The sequence below is a fragment of the Bombina bombina genome, chromosome 1 (assembly GCF_027579735.1).
Source record: "Bombina bombina isolate aBomBom1 chromosome 1, aBomBom1.pri, whole genome shotgun sequence".
Classification (NCBI taxonomy): Eukaryota; Metazoa; Chordata; class Amphibia; order Anura; family Bombinatoridae; genus Bombina; species Bombina bombina.
This window is the reverse complement of record NC_069499.1, coordinates 688,461,463-688,478,320: the sequence shown is the minus strand read 5'-3', so window position 1 is coordinate 688,478,320 and position 16,858 is coordinate 688,461,463. Positions and strand designations below refer to the sequence as shown.

General features: G+C 39.8%; 1 protein-coding gene across 2 annotated transcripts in view; it reads left to right on the top strand.

Moving 5' to 3' along the window:
• The window catches only part of PGRMC1 (progesterone receptor membrane component 1), a 75,270-nt gene that overhangs the window by 23,608 nt on the left and 34,804 nt on the right, over positions 1-16,858 (top strand). For both annotated transcript variants that reach the window (XM_053699181.1, XM_053699180.1), the window contains one exon: positions 5,168-5,323. In XM_053699181.1, the coding sequence (XP_053555156.1) occupies positions 5,168-5,323 (156 nt within the window). The remainder of the gene's footprint in view (positions 1-5,167; positions 5,324-16,858) is intronic.

Here is a 16,858-nt window from a genome sequence, read left to right as displayed (position 1 = left end):
CAGAATATGGCCCTATTGTGTGACTAAGATCCCAATTTTAATATAAAAGCATAGGTGTTTTTTGCAGGCAATTTTTTGCAGGATTTAAAAATGTGTTGTTTATTTGCAAATGGATGTGCGCCAATACTCCTGTTTTATATAAAGTAGATTAACCATGAGGGATCAGTGCTTATTATTTAGCATTGATGTACAATACAAAGTGTTATTCACCACTGCTACATTAAATATAACCTTCACCCATAGGATTGATCTCTTAAACCAGGAGGTAGGTTCTCGACTAAATCGCAAGCTACCCTGCTATTGTGCCAGGCCTCAGGATCCTCAAGTGGCTCTATTAAATGTTCTAGTCGTTCCCTGGTCCTTCAATCTCATTTATGTATTTCCTAAATTTGTGTTGCTATCCAGGGTGATAGCCAGACTTAAACAAGAATGAGCTTCTTCAATTCTGATTGCTACAGCTTGGCCTCACAGGACTTGGTATACTAATCTGATTTAAGTGTCCTTGGGCCTGCCTTAGCAACTTCCTCTCAGAAAGGACCTTCTTTCTCAAGGGCCATTCTTTCATCAGGAATTTAGGACTCCTATATTTGACGCGCCTGGCAATTGAACGTCTAGTTTAGAATCAAAACATATACGGTTATTGATACCTTTTAATTCAGGTATGTCGCCAGGTGTATACATCGTAAGGTGTGGAAAACATTTTTGGTTATAGTTCTTGAATTTTTACAGGATGGCTTGAAGAAAAGCTCATTAGCCAATTCTCTTAAGAGTCAGGTATAGGCCTTATCTGTCATATAACACACAAAAAATGTAAATTCCTGATGTTCAGACATGTTTAGGCCTTGATAATCAAACCTGTGATAGAAAGTATCTACAGATACTATAATCCAAGAAATTGTGGTTCCTTCTTTATTCCTGAATACTAAGAATTCTAAACATTGTTCTGATTTTCAGGCTCCTAACCAAGCCTCAAAGTATCAGATGTAGACCCAGGTCTACAGATTCCTGCTGCTATTATTTGTGTAATCTGTCGTTTCATATGCAGACGAAGGGGGAGTGTCTGCTCTTTATACTTTCCCAGCCCCTTTCACTGGGTGTCCCAGCCTAATCTAATCAACAGTACTAAACTGGGAGCTTCTAAGTAGGTTTTTAAAAAGGTTTTATACTGGATTTTTAGATCAGTATCTGTGCATATTCTTCTTTATAGTAATGTCTATTACACACAGTTATATGAAAATTGGTGTTGATACCATTTAAAAGACCAATGGTTCATGGGCACTGCATGTCGAAATGCATGTCAGATATGGGTCCCCTAAGCTGGGTGTAGTCTTTCCTCCTTGCCTTTTTTTTTTAATAAATTTATAGACTTGTACTTCTGATTTTAGTATATCTCTGCATGCATTATTTATAGATGTATTGCTAAGCACTCCTGAGTGTTCCGGTTTATTGGGAATTCTTTCAAGAATAGAGTAATTATGAAGGGACCGTGTCCCCCTGATATACATAAAGTGATTTAATATTGCATGGATCTGTATTCTGTATGGGGTATATATGGTATCACTGGAGACCATGAGTTCTTTTAAAAAATTTATTTTTTTGTGTGTCTATTAGAAGGTCAATTTTATTTGGTTGGATTAGAAAAGTATACTTTTGTGAATAAATAGTAAAACTAGGTGCTTTAGAACATTTTTACAAACTTGCGTGAAAATTCTTTCTGATGCTTCAAACTGTTAGTTTTACATCTCAGGGTGGTGTTTCTTTCTAAATTCCAAAAAAGGAAGGCAGCACATGTGGAGAATAAATGTTTATTCTCCACATTTGCTGCTTAATAAACATTTATTCTCCACATTTGCTGCCTTCCTTCTTTGGATTTTGGATTCTTTTCTGGTCTTGGTGGTGGAGACCTGATTGGCGTGCAGTGGTCTGCTGTGCTGGACTGTTCATTGCTTTTTGGTGTTGCTTTCTAGCCCGAGCCTTGGCAATCTTTGCCGTTTGGATAGTTTCACCTAAGTTGCGTGTAACTGTTCCATAGCACAGCTTTAGACTTAGCGTCCCTTTAATATTTATAAGTAAATGGTTATAATCCTGTGAGCCTTTTTTTTTTTTAAAGAGCTTTATTGTAGTAAAGTAAATATACCTTACAAATTCGCACAGTATAACAGACATTAGGTATAGTTGACAACACGTCATTCATTCAATATTCAAATGGTTGAATTAGTAGCCTATGTTATCTGTGACTCGATCTAGAGTCTCAAATTATAGTTTCATGGTCAATTTGGTAAAGTTTGTTGTCTGTTTTGATTGATTATTATAGGTTTATATAACTGGTAATAACAAATAAACAAAGGAAAATCTGTGCATTAAAATAACGTAAAGGGAAAAAAAATAGTTATACAATTTGGTACAGTGCAATGGGTTAAATTAGAGGTTAATAGTCAGTAATATTTGAATAGGCTCTAAGGAGGGGGGTTTGTAAAGGATTGCTCATACCCACGTATATATAATTACGATTCTCCTGTGAGCCCATTTTATTTGTAATCATGAGCATAGTATCAACATAAGTGAGAGGCACGTGGATTCTTATACATATCCTATTGTTATTGGGCAATAGAGCATTTTGTATAAAATATACTGCATACACTTTGAAAGTGTAAGAGAGTGAGACAAATATAGTATTGACATATAAATACACATTCATTGTACCACACAGAAATATTTATATATGTCACTTGTTTGATGTTTGTATATAATTATTCATTTGTCAGCTCTGGTCCTTAGGACTAAATAACACTGCACTTCCAGCCTCATTGTTAATTGAACAATATTGATATCTCTAAGACCTAAACGTCCTACCACTCCTACAATATTTTTCTAATCATGTACACAAAAAACACTTTATTAATGTAAGTCATTCTGTTGTGTAGTTTGTGCTGTAGGTTTTTTTCTGATAGTGCCATATGAACAGTTATTTCAAAAATAGTAATTAGTAGTCTAAGGTAAGGTACCCTATTTCTCTAGTTTATAAGCATATTAAAGTGCCATAAAACAGGTTGAGATCTGTGCATATCCTAAAAGGGCTAATTAAGTAAAAATAGTTTGCATTAAAATATTGTTTACAAATTGTTGGTTAGTATTTTAAAATAATTAAAAAAATGATCAAAAATACTTAAAATAGCCATGCTGTCTAGATACTGTGTTCCACCCCTCTTATCAGTGTTTAGACACAGGCATTGTATTTCATCTGAGTTCACAGCTTCTAGGCATGCTCCAGCAGATAATCCCTATGCACTATTGTATACTACCAAAGCAACAATGGATATAGCTACAGCCATAAAAGGAATTGTAAATTTGCAGGTAAAGTAATTAATGTATATATTATATTTTGTCTCTATCTCAACTTGTTTTATGTCCCTTTTTAAAACAGAATTTGTAAGCTAAATGCTGAAAAAATGCTTACTGTGTATTCCTAGGGCGAAGGAACAAATCACCTCTTACCTTACATCTTATAAATGACCTTTGGATGGAGACAGCAGATAAAATGTATTTTATACCTTCTTGTGCTTATAATTATATTTTGAATGAAACATTGATTAAAATAATTTTAACATTGGATTAGAAAAAAACCTCTAAAGCTAAAAAGTCAAAATTTAATTCCCCACGTAATGTTTAATGATACATAGTAAAAAAAACTTTACTTATATTATCAAATTTGCTTCATTCTATTTATATCCTTTGTTGAAGGAGCAGCAATGCACAGCTGGTAGCTAGTTGAACACATCGGGTGAGCCAATGGCAAGAGACATTTATGTGCAGCCACAGATCAGCAGCTAGCTCCCAGTTTTGCACTGCTGATCCTGAGCCTACCTATATATGCTTCAACAAACGATACCAAGAGAGTAAAGCAAATTAAATAATAGAAGTAAGCTGGAAAGTTGTTTAAAATTGCATGCTCTATCTAAATCATGGAAGTTTAATTTTGACTTTCCTGCAGTTTAACTCTGACAATGGAGAGACTCAAGTGTTTCCTGCAAAATTATGAATGCTGACTTTGCAACATTGTACACAGAGATTGCTGGACAAATTTAGGGGCTTAAAGTGATGGTCAACTATGAGTATCTACAACATTCAATCGCATTGAAAACAAAAAAAATATATGGACTTTCATTCATGAAACCTGTTAAATGTGTTAATTATTTTAAGATATTTATTAATTATATAGTTCAATTGTACTTCTGTTCCTCCGCCCATACAATAGACGCCATTCATTTTGAAAGTCAGGTTTTTTTTTGGCATTCATACAGAATCCAGGCCTGTCGGCGACTGTAAAATACCCTAACACACCCCTCTGTAGGTAAGCGCATGCGCTACATGTTAAGTCGCATACTGCATAACATGTAGCGTATTGTATACAGAATATAACTCATGCGCAAAGCTAAAGTTGAAGACCTTGATGCCCATATAATGACGTAGAGAGCGGATGGTACCGCTCTCTAGTCTGATCCGGAAGTAATGCCCGGGGCGGAGTGAAAAGCGATAATGCTATGTAAGTTACATCTACAATTATAAACAAACGTTTGAGATATATAAAAAAAAAAAAAGTTAGCGATTTTGATGGCAATGACTTGAGGAATAATAATTTAATTTGAAAATGCAGTAAATTTACCATCGCTTTAATTTTATCTGCTCAACAACTTTATGCAGATCTCTTCCAATACATGGTGTGTGTGTATGTATGTATATGTGTGTATATGTATGTATATGTGTATATGTGTGTGTATATATATATATAATTTTTATTTATTTTTTACTTTAATGACCCTTTAACAGTAAAACTGCACTTTAACAGAGGTAGAGGTGTTTAAAAAGGATGACGTTTGAGTTTTGCTTTTCTGCATAAAGATGTGTGTCACATCACAGGATGTTTACTTGCATAAGCAACAGGGTAGGCAGGATTAAGTAAGATAAACTCCAGAGCATTTCTGTCTAATTGTATTGCAATTGTAAGGCTGTCATCTCACATGACTCTACAGCTGGCCTTGTATAAATTGCACAGATGATTAATAAAATGCTACATAGAGGGGTTTTTAGGACAGAACTTTAGCAAATATGTCTCTGAATAGTTTATGTAATGAGTTTTGCTAATCCTAGCTGTCTCTTCTGTCTAAAGAGGGACCTTATGGAGTCTTTGCTGGACGGGATGCATCAAGAGGCCTTGCCACATTCTGTCTGGATAAGGAAGCCTTGACTGATGCATACGATGACCTCTCAGATCTCAATGCTTCACAGAGAGAAACCTTGAGTGACTGGGAGTCACAGTTTTCCTGTAAGTTTTACATAAATGTTATGATTTGTGTGTGATGTACCAAACTTTCATACTGTATTTTATATTGAGTGCACTTAAAGGGACAGTAAACCTAAAAAATAATGTTATATAATTCTGCACATAGTGCAGAATTATATAACATTATATTAGTGTTATCGTTATAAAGCCTTATATTCAAAGGGAATTTAAGGTTTTATAACGATAACACTGTGCAGAATTATATAACATTTTTTAGGTTTACTGACACTTTAAGGTCCTGAATGCAGGGCGGCTCGGTCATGTTTTATTCACAGCTTTAATGCATGGGAATATGATATAGTTCACTACAGTTTTTTATATGAAACCCAAAAATTGTATTTTGTGATTCACACAGAAGCAACCTGGAAACTTTTCTTTAAAACTATTATCAAATGTGCTTCATTTTAATGTTGCTCTTTTGTTTGAGATACCTAGGTAGGTGTCTTGAGGTAGGAAATAGTGCTGCAGACACATGCACGCTCTTAAGCTTACATCCCTGATTTTCAACAAAAGATACCAAGAGAACAAAGAAAATTTGTTTAGAAATAAATTAGAAAGTTGTTTAAAATCTCATGCTCTCTGAATCATGAAAGGCCATGTTGGGGTTCATGTCCCTTTAATGATTCAGATAAAGCATGTAATAAAAAAAAAAGTTCTGATTTACTAATATTGTTAAATTTACTTTTCTATTGGTATCTTTTGTTGAGGAGCATACCTAGTGTCCAACATTGCAAGCATAGCTGCCATATAGGTTTCAAAACACATGCACACTCCTGAGCCTATTCAGGTACGCTCTTCAACTAAGAACACTAGACAGAACCAAAATCATTTTCTTATTGAGCGTGCAGTTTCATAACACTGTAAAATGTACTTCTATCTGAACCATGACAGTTTCATTTTGACTTTCATGTCCCTTTGACTAAGGAGCAATTTATACAACTGAACTACAAACAAATTCCAGACATCTAATTTTGTAGAGCTTAACATTTCCTTATTGCTGGGACAACTTTAAATTATAAATAGCTTTTAACCACTAAATGTTCTCTTTATATATCAAATATAAAAACCTAATGCAACATGGATATATTTCAACTAAGAACTCCAACCCTTATCCAACTATATACCCCACAACAGCATCTAGGCTTATGCCAGAGACTAGAGCTATAGCCAGCAAGTCATGGATCTATTTCTGCGCAGTATGTTTAATATATGCGTCCTTAAAGGGACATGAAAGTCAACATTTAATTTTTTAATGATTCATTGCACTGTTATCAAGTTTGTATTCTTGGTATCCTTTGTTGAAAAGCATACCTAGGTAGGCTCAGGAAGCAACAATGCAGCACAGGGAGCTAGCTGCTGATTGATAGCTACACACATATGACTCTTGTCTTTGGCTAACCAGATGTGCTCCACTAGGTCCCAGCACTCCACTGCTGCTCTGGAGCTGACTTTAACTAATGTAAAGGGATTAAACACACACAGAGCATATTATTATTGCACTATAACTTGTATGTAACTGCAATACATTAGTGAACTTCACTTGTATGTCCCTTTAAAAATAATCTTTCTGCAGGTAAGTTACATGCATGTGCATCTGATTATATATGCAAGCTCTAAGTGCGGGCAGTAACAACTTACTGCACCACCCAAACAATATTAGCCCTATATATTATTCACAAATTGAAACCACCGCTGCATGGAGGGTCATGCACCCCCACTAGGCAACCAGGGATCTCTGATTTTGTAATAAAATTTACAAATAAAACATTTGTTGGCCATAGGGTTGGGAAGGCATCATTTCATAGAATTACCCCATAAACTGAACTGCCCCGGGCACCGGCTGTGATAGGCCAAAAACACCCCCGCACTTGTGTCGTCTGCATTCTGAACACACAATGCATTTTGTCAAAAGCTTTTTTCTTCTGTTATGTGTGATCAGTCCACGGGTCATCATTACTTCTGGGATATAACTCCTCCCCAACAGGAAATGCAAGAGGATTCACCCAGCAGAGCTGCATATAGCTCCTCCCCTCTACGTCAGTCCCAGTCATTCTCTTGCACCCAACGACTAGATAGGATGTGTGAGAGGACTATGGTGATTATACTTAGTTTTTATGACTTCAATCAAAAGTTTGTTATTTTACAATAGCACCGGAGCGTGTTATTACTTCTCTGGCAGAGTTTGAGGAAGAATCTGCCAGAGTTTTTTACTATGATTTTAACCGGAGTTGTTAAGATCATATTGCTGTTCTCGGCCATCTGAGGGAGGTAAAGGCTTCAGATCAGGGGACAGCGGGCAGATGAATCTGCATTGAGGTATGTAGCAGTTTTTATTTTCTGAATGGAATTGATGAGAAAATCCTGCCATACCGTTAAAATGACATGTATGTATACACTTCAGTATTCTGGGGATGGTATTTCACCGGAACTACTCTGTTAAAGGTCACTAATCCTTTTAATAACTATTTATCATGTTAAACGTTTTTGCTGGAATGTAGAATCGTTTACATTGCTGAGGTACTGTGTGAATAAATATTAATGGGCATTATTTTCCACTTGGCAGCCTTTTTTGCTTTTATTTGTGACAGTTTCGTTTCTCTTCACTGCTGTGTGGGAGAGGGAGGGGCCGTTTTTGGCGCTCTTTGCTACGCATCAAAAAATTCCAGTCAGTTACTTTTATATTTCCTGCATGATCCGGTTCATCTCTGACAGATCTCAGGGGTCTTCAAACTTCTTTGAAGGGAGGTAAATTCTCTCAGCAGAGCTGTGAGAATTCTTATAGTGACTGTGAATAAAAACGTTGCTTTGTATTTTTTATGTCAAATTTAATTATTGTTATTTTACTAATGGGAACAAACCTTTGCTAAAAGTTGTGTTGTTTTAAAGTTTGATGCTATAACTGTTTTTCAGTTCATTATTTCAACTGTCATTTAATCGTTTAGTACCTCTTTGAGGCACAGTACGTTTTTGCTAAAAAAGATTATAACCAAGTTGTAAGTTTTTTTGCTAGTGTGTTAAACATGTCTGACTCAGAGGAAGATATCTGTGTCATTTGTTCCAATGCCAAGGTGGAGCCCAATAGAAATTTATGTACTAACTGTATTGATGCTACTTTAAATAAAAGTCAATCTGTACAATGTGAACAAATTTCACCAAACAGCGAGGGGAGAGTTATGCCGACTAACTCGCCTCACGCGGCAGTACCTGCATCTCCCGCCCGGGAGGTGCGTGATATTATGGCGCCTAGTACATCTGGGCGGCCATTACAGATAACATTACAAGATATGGCTACTGTTATGACTGAAGTTTTGTCTAAATTACCAGAACTAAGAGGCAAGCGTGATCACTCTGGGGTGAGAACAGAGTGCGCTGACAATACTAGGGCCATGTCTGATACTGCGTCACAGCTCGCAGAGCATGAGGACGGAGAGCTTCATTCTGTGGGTGACGGTTCTGATCCAAACAGATTGGATTCAGATATTTCAAATTTTAAATTTAAATTGGAAAACCTCCGTGTATTACTAGGGGAGGTCTTAGCAGCTCTTAATGATTGTAACACCGTTGCAATACCAGAGAAACTGTGTAGGTTGGATAAATACTTTGCGGTACCGGCGAGTACTGACGTTTTTCCTATACCTAAGAGACTAACTGAAATTGTTACTAAGGAGTGGGATAGACCCGGTGTGCCGTTCTCACCCCCTCCAATATTTAGAAAGATGTTTCCAATAGACGCCACCACTCGGGACTTATGGCAAACGGTCCCTAAGGTGGAGGGAGCAGTTTCTACTTTAGCTAAGCGTACCACTATCCCGGTGGAGGATAGCTGTGCTTTTTCAGATCCAATGGATAAAAAATTAGAGGGTTACCTTAAGAAAATGTTTGTTCAACAAGGTTTTATATTGCAACCCCTTGCATGTATCGCGCCGATTACGGCTGCGGCAGCATTTTGGATTGAGTCTCTGGAAGAGAACCTTAGTTCATCTACGCTAGACGACATTACGGACAGGCTTAGAGTCCTTAAACTAGCTAATTCTTTCATTTCGGAGGCCGTAGTACACCAAACTTACGGCTAAGAACTCAGGATTCGCCATACAGGCACGTAGGGCGCTGTGGCTAAAATCCTGGTCAGCCGATGTTACTTCTAAGTCCAAATTACTTAATATACCTTTCAAGGGGCAGTCTTTATTTGGGCCCGGTTTGAAAGAAATTATCGCTGACATTACAGGAGGTAAGGGCCACGCCCTACCTCAAGACAAAGCCAAAGCTAAGGCTAGACAGTCTAATTTTCGTCCCTTTCGGAATTTCAAAACAGGAGCAGCATCAACCTCCACTGCACCAAAACAGGAGGGAACTGTTGCTCGTTACAGGCAAGGCTGGAAGCCTAACCAGTCCTGGAACAAGAGCAAGCAGGCCAGGAAACCTGCTGCTGCCCCAAAGACAGCATGAATCGAGAGCCCCCGATCCGGGACCGGATCTAGTGGGGGGCAGACTTTCTCTCTTCGCCCAGGCCTGGGCAAGAGATGTTCAGGATCCCTGGGCACTAGAGATCATATCTCAGGGATACCTTCTAGACTTCAAATTATCTCCCCCAAGAGGGAGATTTCATCTGTCAAGGTTGTCAACAAACCAGATAAAGAAAGAGGCGTTCTACGCTGTGTACAAGACCTGTTATTAATGGGAGTGATCCATCCGGTTCCGCGGTCGGAACAAGGACAAGGGTTCTACTCAAACCTGTTTGTGGTTCCCAAAAAAGAGGGAACTTTCAGGCCAATCTTAGATTTAAAGATTCTAAACAAATTCCTAAGAGTTCCATCCTTCAAAATGGAAACTATTCGGACAATCTTACCCATGATCCAAAAGGGTCAGTACATGACCACAGTGGATTTAAAAGATGCTTACCTTCACATACCGATCCACAAAGATCATCACCGGTATCTAAGGTTTGCCTTCTTAGACAGGCACTACCAGTTTGTAGCTCTTCCATTCGGATTGGCTACGGCTCCAAGAATCTTCACAAAGGTTCTGGGTGCCCTTCTGGCGGTACTAAGACCGCGAGGGATTTCGGTAGCTCCGTACCTAGACGACATTCTAATACAAGCTTCAAGCTTTCAGACTGCCAAGTCTCATACAGAGTTAGTTCTGGCATTTCTAAGGTCGCATGGATGGAAAGTGAACGAAAAGAAGAGTTCTCTTTTTCCTCTCACAAGAGTTCCATTCTTGGGGACTCTTATAGATTCTGTGGAAATGAAGATTTACCTGACAGAAGACAGGTTAACAAAGCTTCAAAATGCATGCCGTGTCCTTCATTCCATTCAACACCCGTCAGTAGCTCAATGCATGGAGGTGATCGGCTTAATGGTAGCGGCAATGGACATAGTACCTTTTGCACGCCTACACCTCAGACCGCTGCAATTGTGCATGCTAAGTCAGTGGAATGGGGATTACTCAGATTTGTCCCCTACTCTGAATCTGAATCAAGAGACCAGAAATTCTCTTCTATGGTGGCTTTATCGGCCACACCTGTCCAGGGGGATGCCATTCAGCAGGCCAGACTGGACAATTGTAACAACAGACGCCAGCCTACTAGGTTGGGGCGCTGTCTGGAATTCTCTGAAGGCTCAGGGACTATGGAATCAGGAGGAGAGTCTCCTTCCAATAAACATTCTGGAATTGAGAGCAGTTCTCAATGCCCTTCTGGCTTGGCCCCAATTAACAACTCGGGGGTTCATCAGGTTTCAGTCGGACAACATCACGACTGTAGCTTACATCAACCATCAGGGAGGGACAAGAAGCTCCCTAGCAATGATGGAAGTATCAAAGATAATTCGCTGGGCAGAGTCTCACTCTTGCCACCTGTCAGCAATCCACATCCCGGGAGTGGAGAACTGGGAGGCGGATTTCTTGAGTCGCCAGACTTTTCATCCGGGGGAGTGGGAACTTCATCCGGAGGTCTTTGCCCAAATACTTCGACGTTGGGGCAAACCAGAGATAGATCTCATGGCGTCTCGCCAGAACGCCAAACTTCCTCGCTACGGGTCCAGATCCAGGGATCCGGGAGCGGTTCTGATAGATGCTTTGACAGCACCTTGGAACTTCGGGATGGCTTATGTGTTTCCACCCTTCCCGCTGCTTCCTCGATTGATTGCCAAAATCAAACAGGAGAGAGCATCAGTGATTCTAATAGCGCCTGCATGGCCACGCAGGACTTGGTATGCAGATCTAGTGGACATGTCATCCTGTCCGCCTTGGTCTCTACCTCTAAGACAGGACCTTCTGATACAGGGTCCATTCAAACATCAAAATCTAACTTCTCTGAAGCTGACTGCTTGGAAATTGAACGCTTGATTTTATCAAAACGTGGTTTTTCTGAGTCGGTTATTGATACCCTGATACAGGCTAGGAAGCCTGTTACCAGAAGGATTTACCATAAAATATGGCGTAAATACCTATACTGGTGCGAATCCAAAGGTTACTCCTGGAGTAAGGTTAGGATCGCTAGGATATTGTCTTTTCTACAAGAAGGTTTAGAAAAGGGTTTATCAGCTAGTTCATTAAAGGGACAGATTTCAGCTCTGTCCATCTTGTTACACAGGCGTCTGTCAGAAAATCCAGACGTCCAGGCCTTTTGTCAGGCTTTAGCTAGGATCAAGCCTGTGTTTAAAGCTGTTGCTCCGCCATGGAGTTTAAACTTAGTTCTTAACGTTTTACAAGGTGTTCCGTTTGAACCCCTTCATTCCATTGATATAAAATTGTTATCTTGGAAAGTTCTGTTTTTAATGGCTATTTCCTCGGCTCGAAGAGTCTCTGAGTTATCAGCCTTACATTGTGATTCTCCTTATCTGATTTTTCACTCAGACAAGGTAGTTCTGCGTACTAAACCTGGGTTCTTACCTAAGGTAGTCACTAACAGGAATATCAATCAAGAGATTGTTGTTCCATCCTTGTGTCCAAATCCTTCTTCAAAGAAGGAACGTCTCCTACACAATCTGGATGTAGTTCGTGCCCTCAAGTTCTACTTGCAGGCAACTAAAGATTTTCGCCAAACTTCTTCCCTGTTTGTCGTTTATTCTGGACAGAGGAGAGGTCAAAAAGCTTCTGCTACCTCTCTCTCTTTTTGGCTTCGTAGCATAATACGTTTAGCCTATGAGACTGCTGGACAGCAGCCTCCTGAAAGAATTACAGCCCACTCCACTAGAGCTGTGGCTTCCACTTGGGCCTTTAAGAATGAGGCCTCTGTTGAACAGATTTGCAAGGCTGCAACTTGGTCTTCGCTTCATACTTTTTCCAAATTTTACAAATTTGACACTTTTGCTTCTTCGGAGGCTATTTTTGGGAGAAAGGTTCTTCAGGCAGTGGTTCCTTCTGTATAATGAGCCTGCCTATCCCTCCCGTCATCCGTGTACTTTTGCTTTGGTATTGGTATCCCAGAAGTAATGATGACCCGTGGACTGATCACACATAACAGAAGAAAACATAATTTATGCTTACCTGATAAATTCCTTTCTTCTGTTGTGTGATCAGTCCACGGCCCGCCCTGTTTTAAGGCAGGTAAATATTTTTTAAATTATACTCCAGTCACCACTTCACCCTTGGTTACTCCTTTCTCGTTGATTCTTGGTCGAATGACTGGGACTGACGTAGAGGGGAGGAGCTATATGCAGCTCTGCTGGGTGAATCCTCTTGCATTTCCTGTTGGGGAGGAGTTATATCCCAGAAGTAATGATGACCCGTGGACTGATCACACAACAGAAGAAAGGAATTTATCAGGTAAGCATAAATTATGTTTTTTTTTTTCAGATGCATTTTTCTCAGATAAAAATATATTGCATCAGTGCATCTAGTCAAATATTATACATAATATACAATACTGTGCATTTAAAATTATATTTTTTTTAAAGACACAATGAGTCCACAGATTTCATCCTTACTTGAGGGATTACGCCTCCTGGCCAGCAGGAGGAGGCAAAGAGCACCACAGCAGAGCTGTATATATAGCTTCTCCCTTCCCTCCCACTCCAGTCATTCTGTTTGCCTGTGTTAGTGATAGGAAGTGGTAAAGTGAGGTGTTAGTTATAGATTCTTCAATCAAGAGTTTATTATTTTTAAAATAGTGCCTGAGAGTGCTACTTTGTGCTAGGGTGTAGCCTAGACCAGATCAGTCTCTACAGTAGAGCATTTGGTGGCTTTAAAGCAATGGGAACTTGTGGGACATAATTCTCACTGCGCCTCCCATATACTGTTGCTGCCCTATTCAGGGAGATGGTTGAGGTAAGTGCCATTTTTTATTCCTGGGCTTAGAAAGAAAAGAACTCAGAAGAAGTTGGCCACTCAAATTGATAATAGCAGCCCTTAGAGAAAGAGAAGGGGCTCTTTATTCAGGTATATTTTCTCCTTTCATGGGAGACAATACTAGACAGCACATGTACAACTGTTGAAGGGGCAATCTATCAGCTTACTTGGGCTCTTTAGGAGGACCTAATGTCCCGGCGGTTACATTAACTTCATGCCGCCCGGGAGATGTCTGTGCTGATATTTCCCTAGGCGGGTATAATTGAATCAGACCAGGGTTCAAATTCCCCTTGACAATCTATCACATCTCCCGGCGATTACATAAAAAAAGCATGCCGACCGGGAGATGACTGTGCGACTCTTTCCCTATGCTTCAAGATAAGGAAACTAAGGGGGTAATTGAGCGCCTTTTTGTTTATCAGTTAGTTTCTGGGGCACTCTGTTACATCTCCCGGCGGTTACAGAAGACATGCCAACCGGGAGATGACTGTATGGTTGTATCTAGCATAACTGTTGTGTCTCCGCCCATGAAGGGCGGTCCTTGGGGGGACGCCATTTACATAGCGCGCTCATTCTCATCTCCCGGCGGTTTAATAGATCTACACGCCGACCTGGAGGTCATTGGGAGTGTAACGTGTCCTGTTTTCCCATCTCTTTATGGATCTGTTTTACAGGGTCCAAAGAGACATATTTTAACATATTTTAGGCGTAATTGAGATGTAGCCTATTTTTTCCCTGTTACGGTGGGGTTCCGGTTTAGAGAACATCCTACTCAGAGGGGGATACTGCTGAGGGGTATTGTGAACTAGCAAAATTATTTAAGCTGTTTTTGCCCTATTTTCTGCAAGTTATTAAAATGGAAAAACATAACGGTAACATATTTTTCATGTGTTAATTTTTAATTTAAATTGTCAGTAAACCTAAAAAATGTTATATAATTCTGCACATAGTGCAGAATTATATAACATTATTTTAGTGCTATCGTTATTAAACCTTTTTTTCCCTTTGAATTTTTTTCAAATATACCCGTTTTACAGACCCGCTCTCTGCTGAGCAGGTCTGTTTTTTTTACACAGCGCATCGGGCCAGCTGTATAGTCGCAGCCTGGCCCGACCGCGCCATAACATTAAGTGCAGCTCGCTCCTGCTGTCAGACAGAGCAGGAGCGAGCTGCACGCACTATGTGCAGAATTATATAACATTATTGTTTAGGTTTACTGTCCCTTTAAATACTCCTTCTGAAGCAATGGCTGTTAGGAGTCTGGTGACACCGGTCAATCCATGCCACAATTTTTTACTTATAGTGTCCAAATTAATTTATGACCCACAGGCAGTGCTCTGCGGTTCCTTGCAAAGACATTGTTTTTGATGTACATAGTGATGTCTTGTTGCAGCAATATTAATATTGTTATTGGATTGTTTTCTGCACGACAGAAATAAGTCGATTCATCCCTTGTGACGTAGGATGGTACAACAACACACTAAAATGAGTTACTTTAAGATTTAGAGACAGTAACGTTTTGTTCTACTTACATTATAATAAATGTATGTCAACTGTTTATTAATTCATCCTTTTGTGATGAGGATGAAATAAACGCTCACAAGAATAGTTACTTTTCAGATTTAAAGGAACAGTATCGTTCGGAATGTGAAAAATGTATTAAAATTTGGTCAAATTTATTTTTTCTTTTTGAACCTACTCCCTCTCCGGCGATTGCTGTTGGGAGTCTGTTAACAATGGCCACAAATTTCTCCTATAGTTTCCGTTGAAATTTTATGGCCCACATGCAGTGCCCTGCTTTTCCTTCACACTCCACTCGGAGTTATGGTGCATTCTATGTTTTTACATAGGTAAAAGCATTGCTAGAGGAATTGCTATTCTAAAAGGTTCTTCCATGTTACTGAGAATTTCAGTTTCAGATGGAATTGGTGCCTTGGGCATTTCCTATATTTACAAGACTGTTTCCCATAGCCGTATCAGCTAAGAGGCTGGACGTCATTCCTTAGTGGGGAAGGAGTAGTTTCCACTATCACTACAAGAACTTCTATACCCTTAGAGGATGGTCCTATGGACAAAATTTAGTAATGGGACACACACCAGGGTTTACAATGGCAACCATCATATTGGTTTGATGCGTTGTCTGAGGTTATTAGTCAGTAGTTTCCTTGGATAAAATCCAGGACTGGATAAAGCTTTCAATTGGCTTATTCCTTTATTTCAATTTCTTCCCTTCCAGTTATCAAACTGGGGGCATAGGTGGCTCTGTTCCAGCTCTTGGAACCTTGTGGTTAGAGCCTTGTTTTATGGATATGTGTTTTAAGATTTTGATGAACACATAGCCTACTGTTGAATCAAAGACAGCATGGGGAACATGCCCCGGTCCGGGATTGGATCTTGTAGGGGGCTGACTTTCCGTTTTCGCTCAAGTTTGGTTTCGAGCTCAAATGTTTTCCTCTCAGAGGCAGTTTCTGCTTTCAAGATTGTCTGAGGATCAGACAAAGGGAGAGACGTCCTTACACTGCGTAGGAGACTTCTCAGACCTTGGAGTGGCTGTTCCAGTTCTAATACTGGTACTGGATCTGGGGTTACCGGTCGGGTTGTGGTTCCCAAAAGAAGGGAATCTTCAGACCATTTTTTAAGAAGGGTACTGTCCTTCAAGATGGAAACTATTAATTTGTTCCATTTCTCCCTTGTTCTTAGAGGGTCAACTTATGTCAACGGTGGATTAAGGGTCAAGTGCCTTCACGTGCCGTTCACGAGAATCGTCTCAAGTTCTGGGGTTTGCCTTTCTGGACAAACACTTCCCGTTCGTGGTCCTTCCTTTGGGTCTTGCCACAGTTCCGAGTTCTTTCGGAGACTCTGGGATCGCTGTTGGTGGTGCTTCAGTTATGGGGCATTGTAATGGCGCCCTATCTGGCTAATATCACTAGTCCAGGCGTCATCCTTGCAGCAAACAAGATTTACACGAACATGGTGTTATACTTCCCGTGAGCTCACGGGTGGAAGGTGACTTTGGAAAAGTGTTCCTTAGTCCCAAGCACGAGGGTAGCTTTCTTGGGGATCATGATGAATTCCATATCAATGAAGATTTTTCTGACTGAGGTCAGGAAATCAAGGCAATTCTGGTCTAGTCCTTCAGTACATAGAGGTATTTAGGCTGATGGTGACGGCAATAGACATTAGCCGGACAGATGGCTCAGCATGCTAAAGCACTGTGGCTGAGCTCTG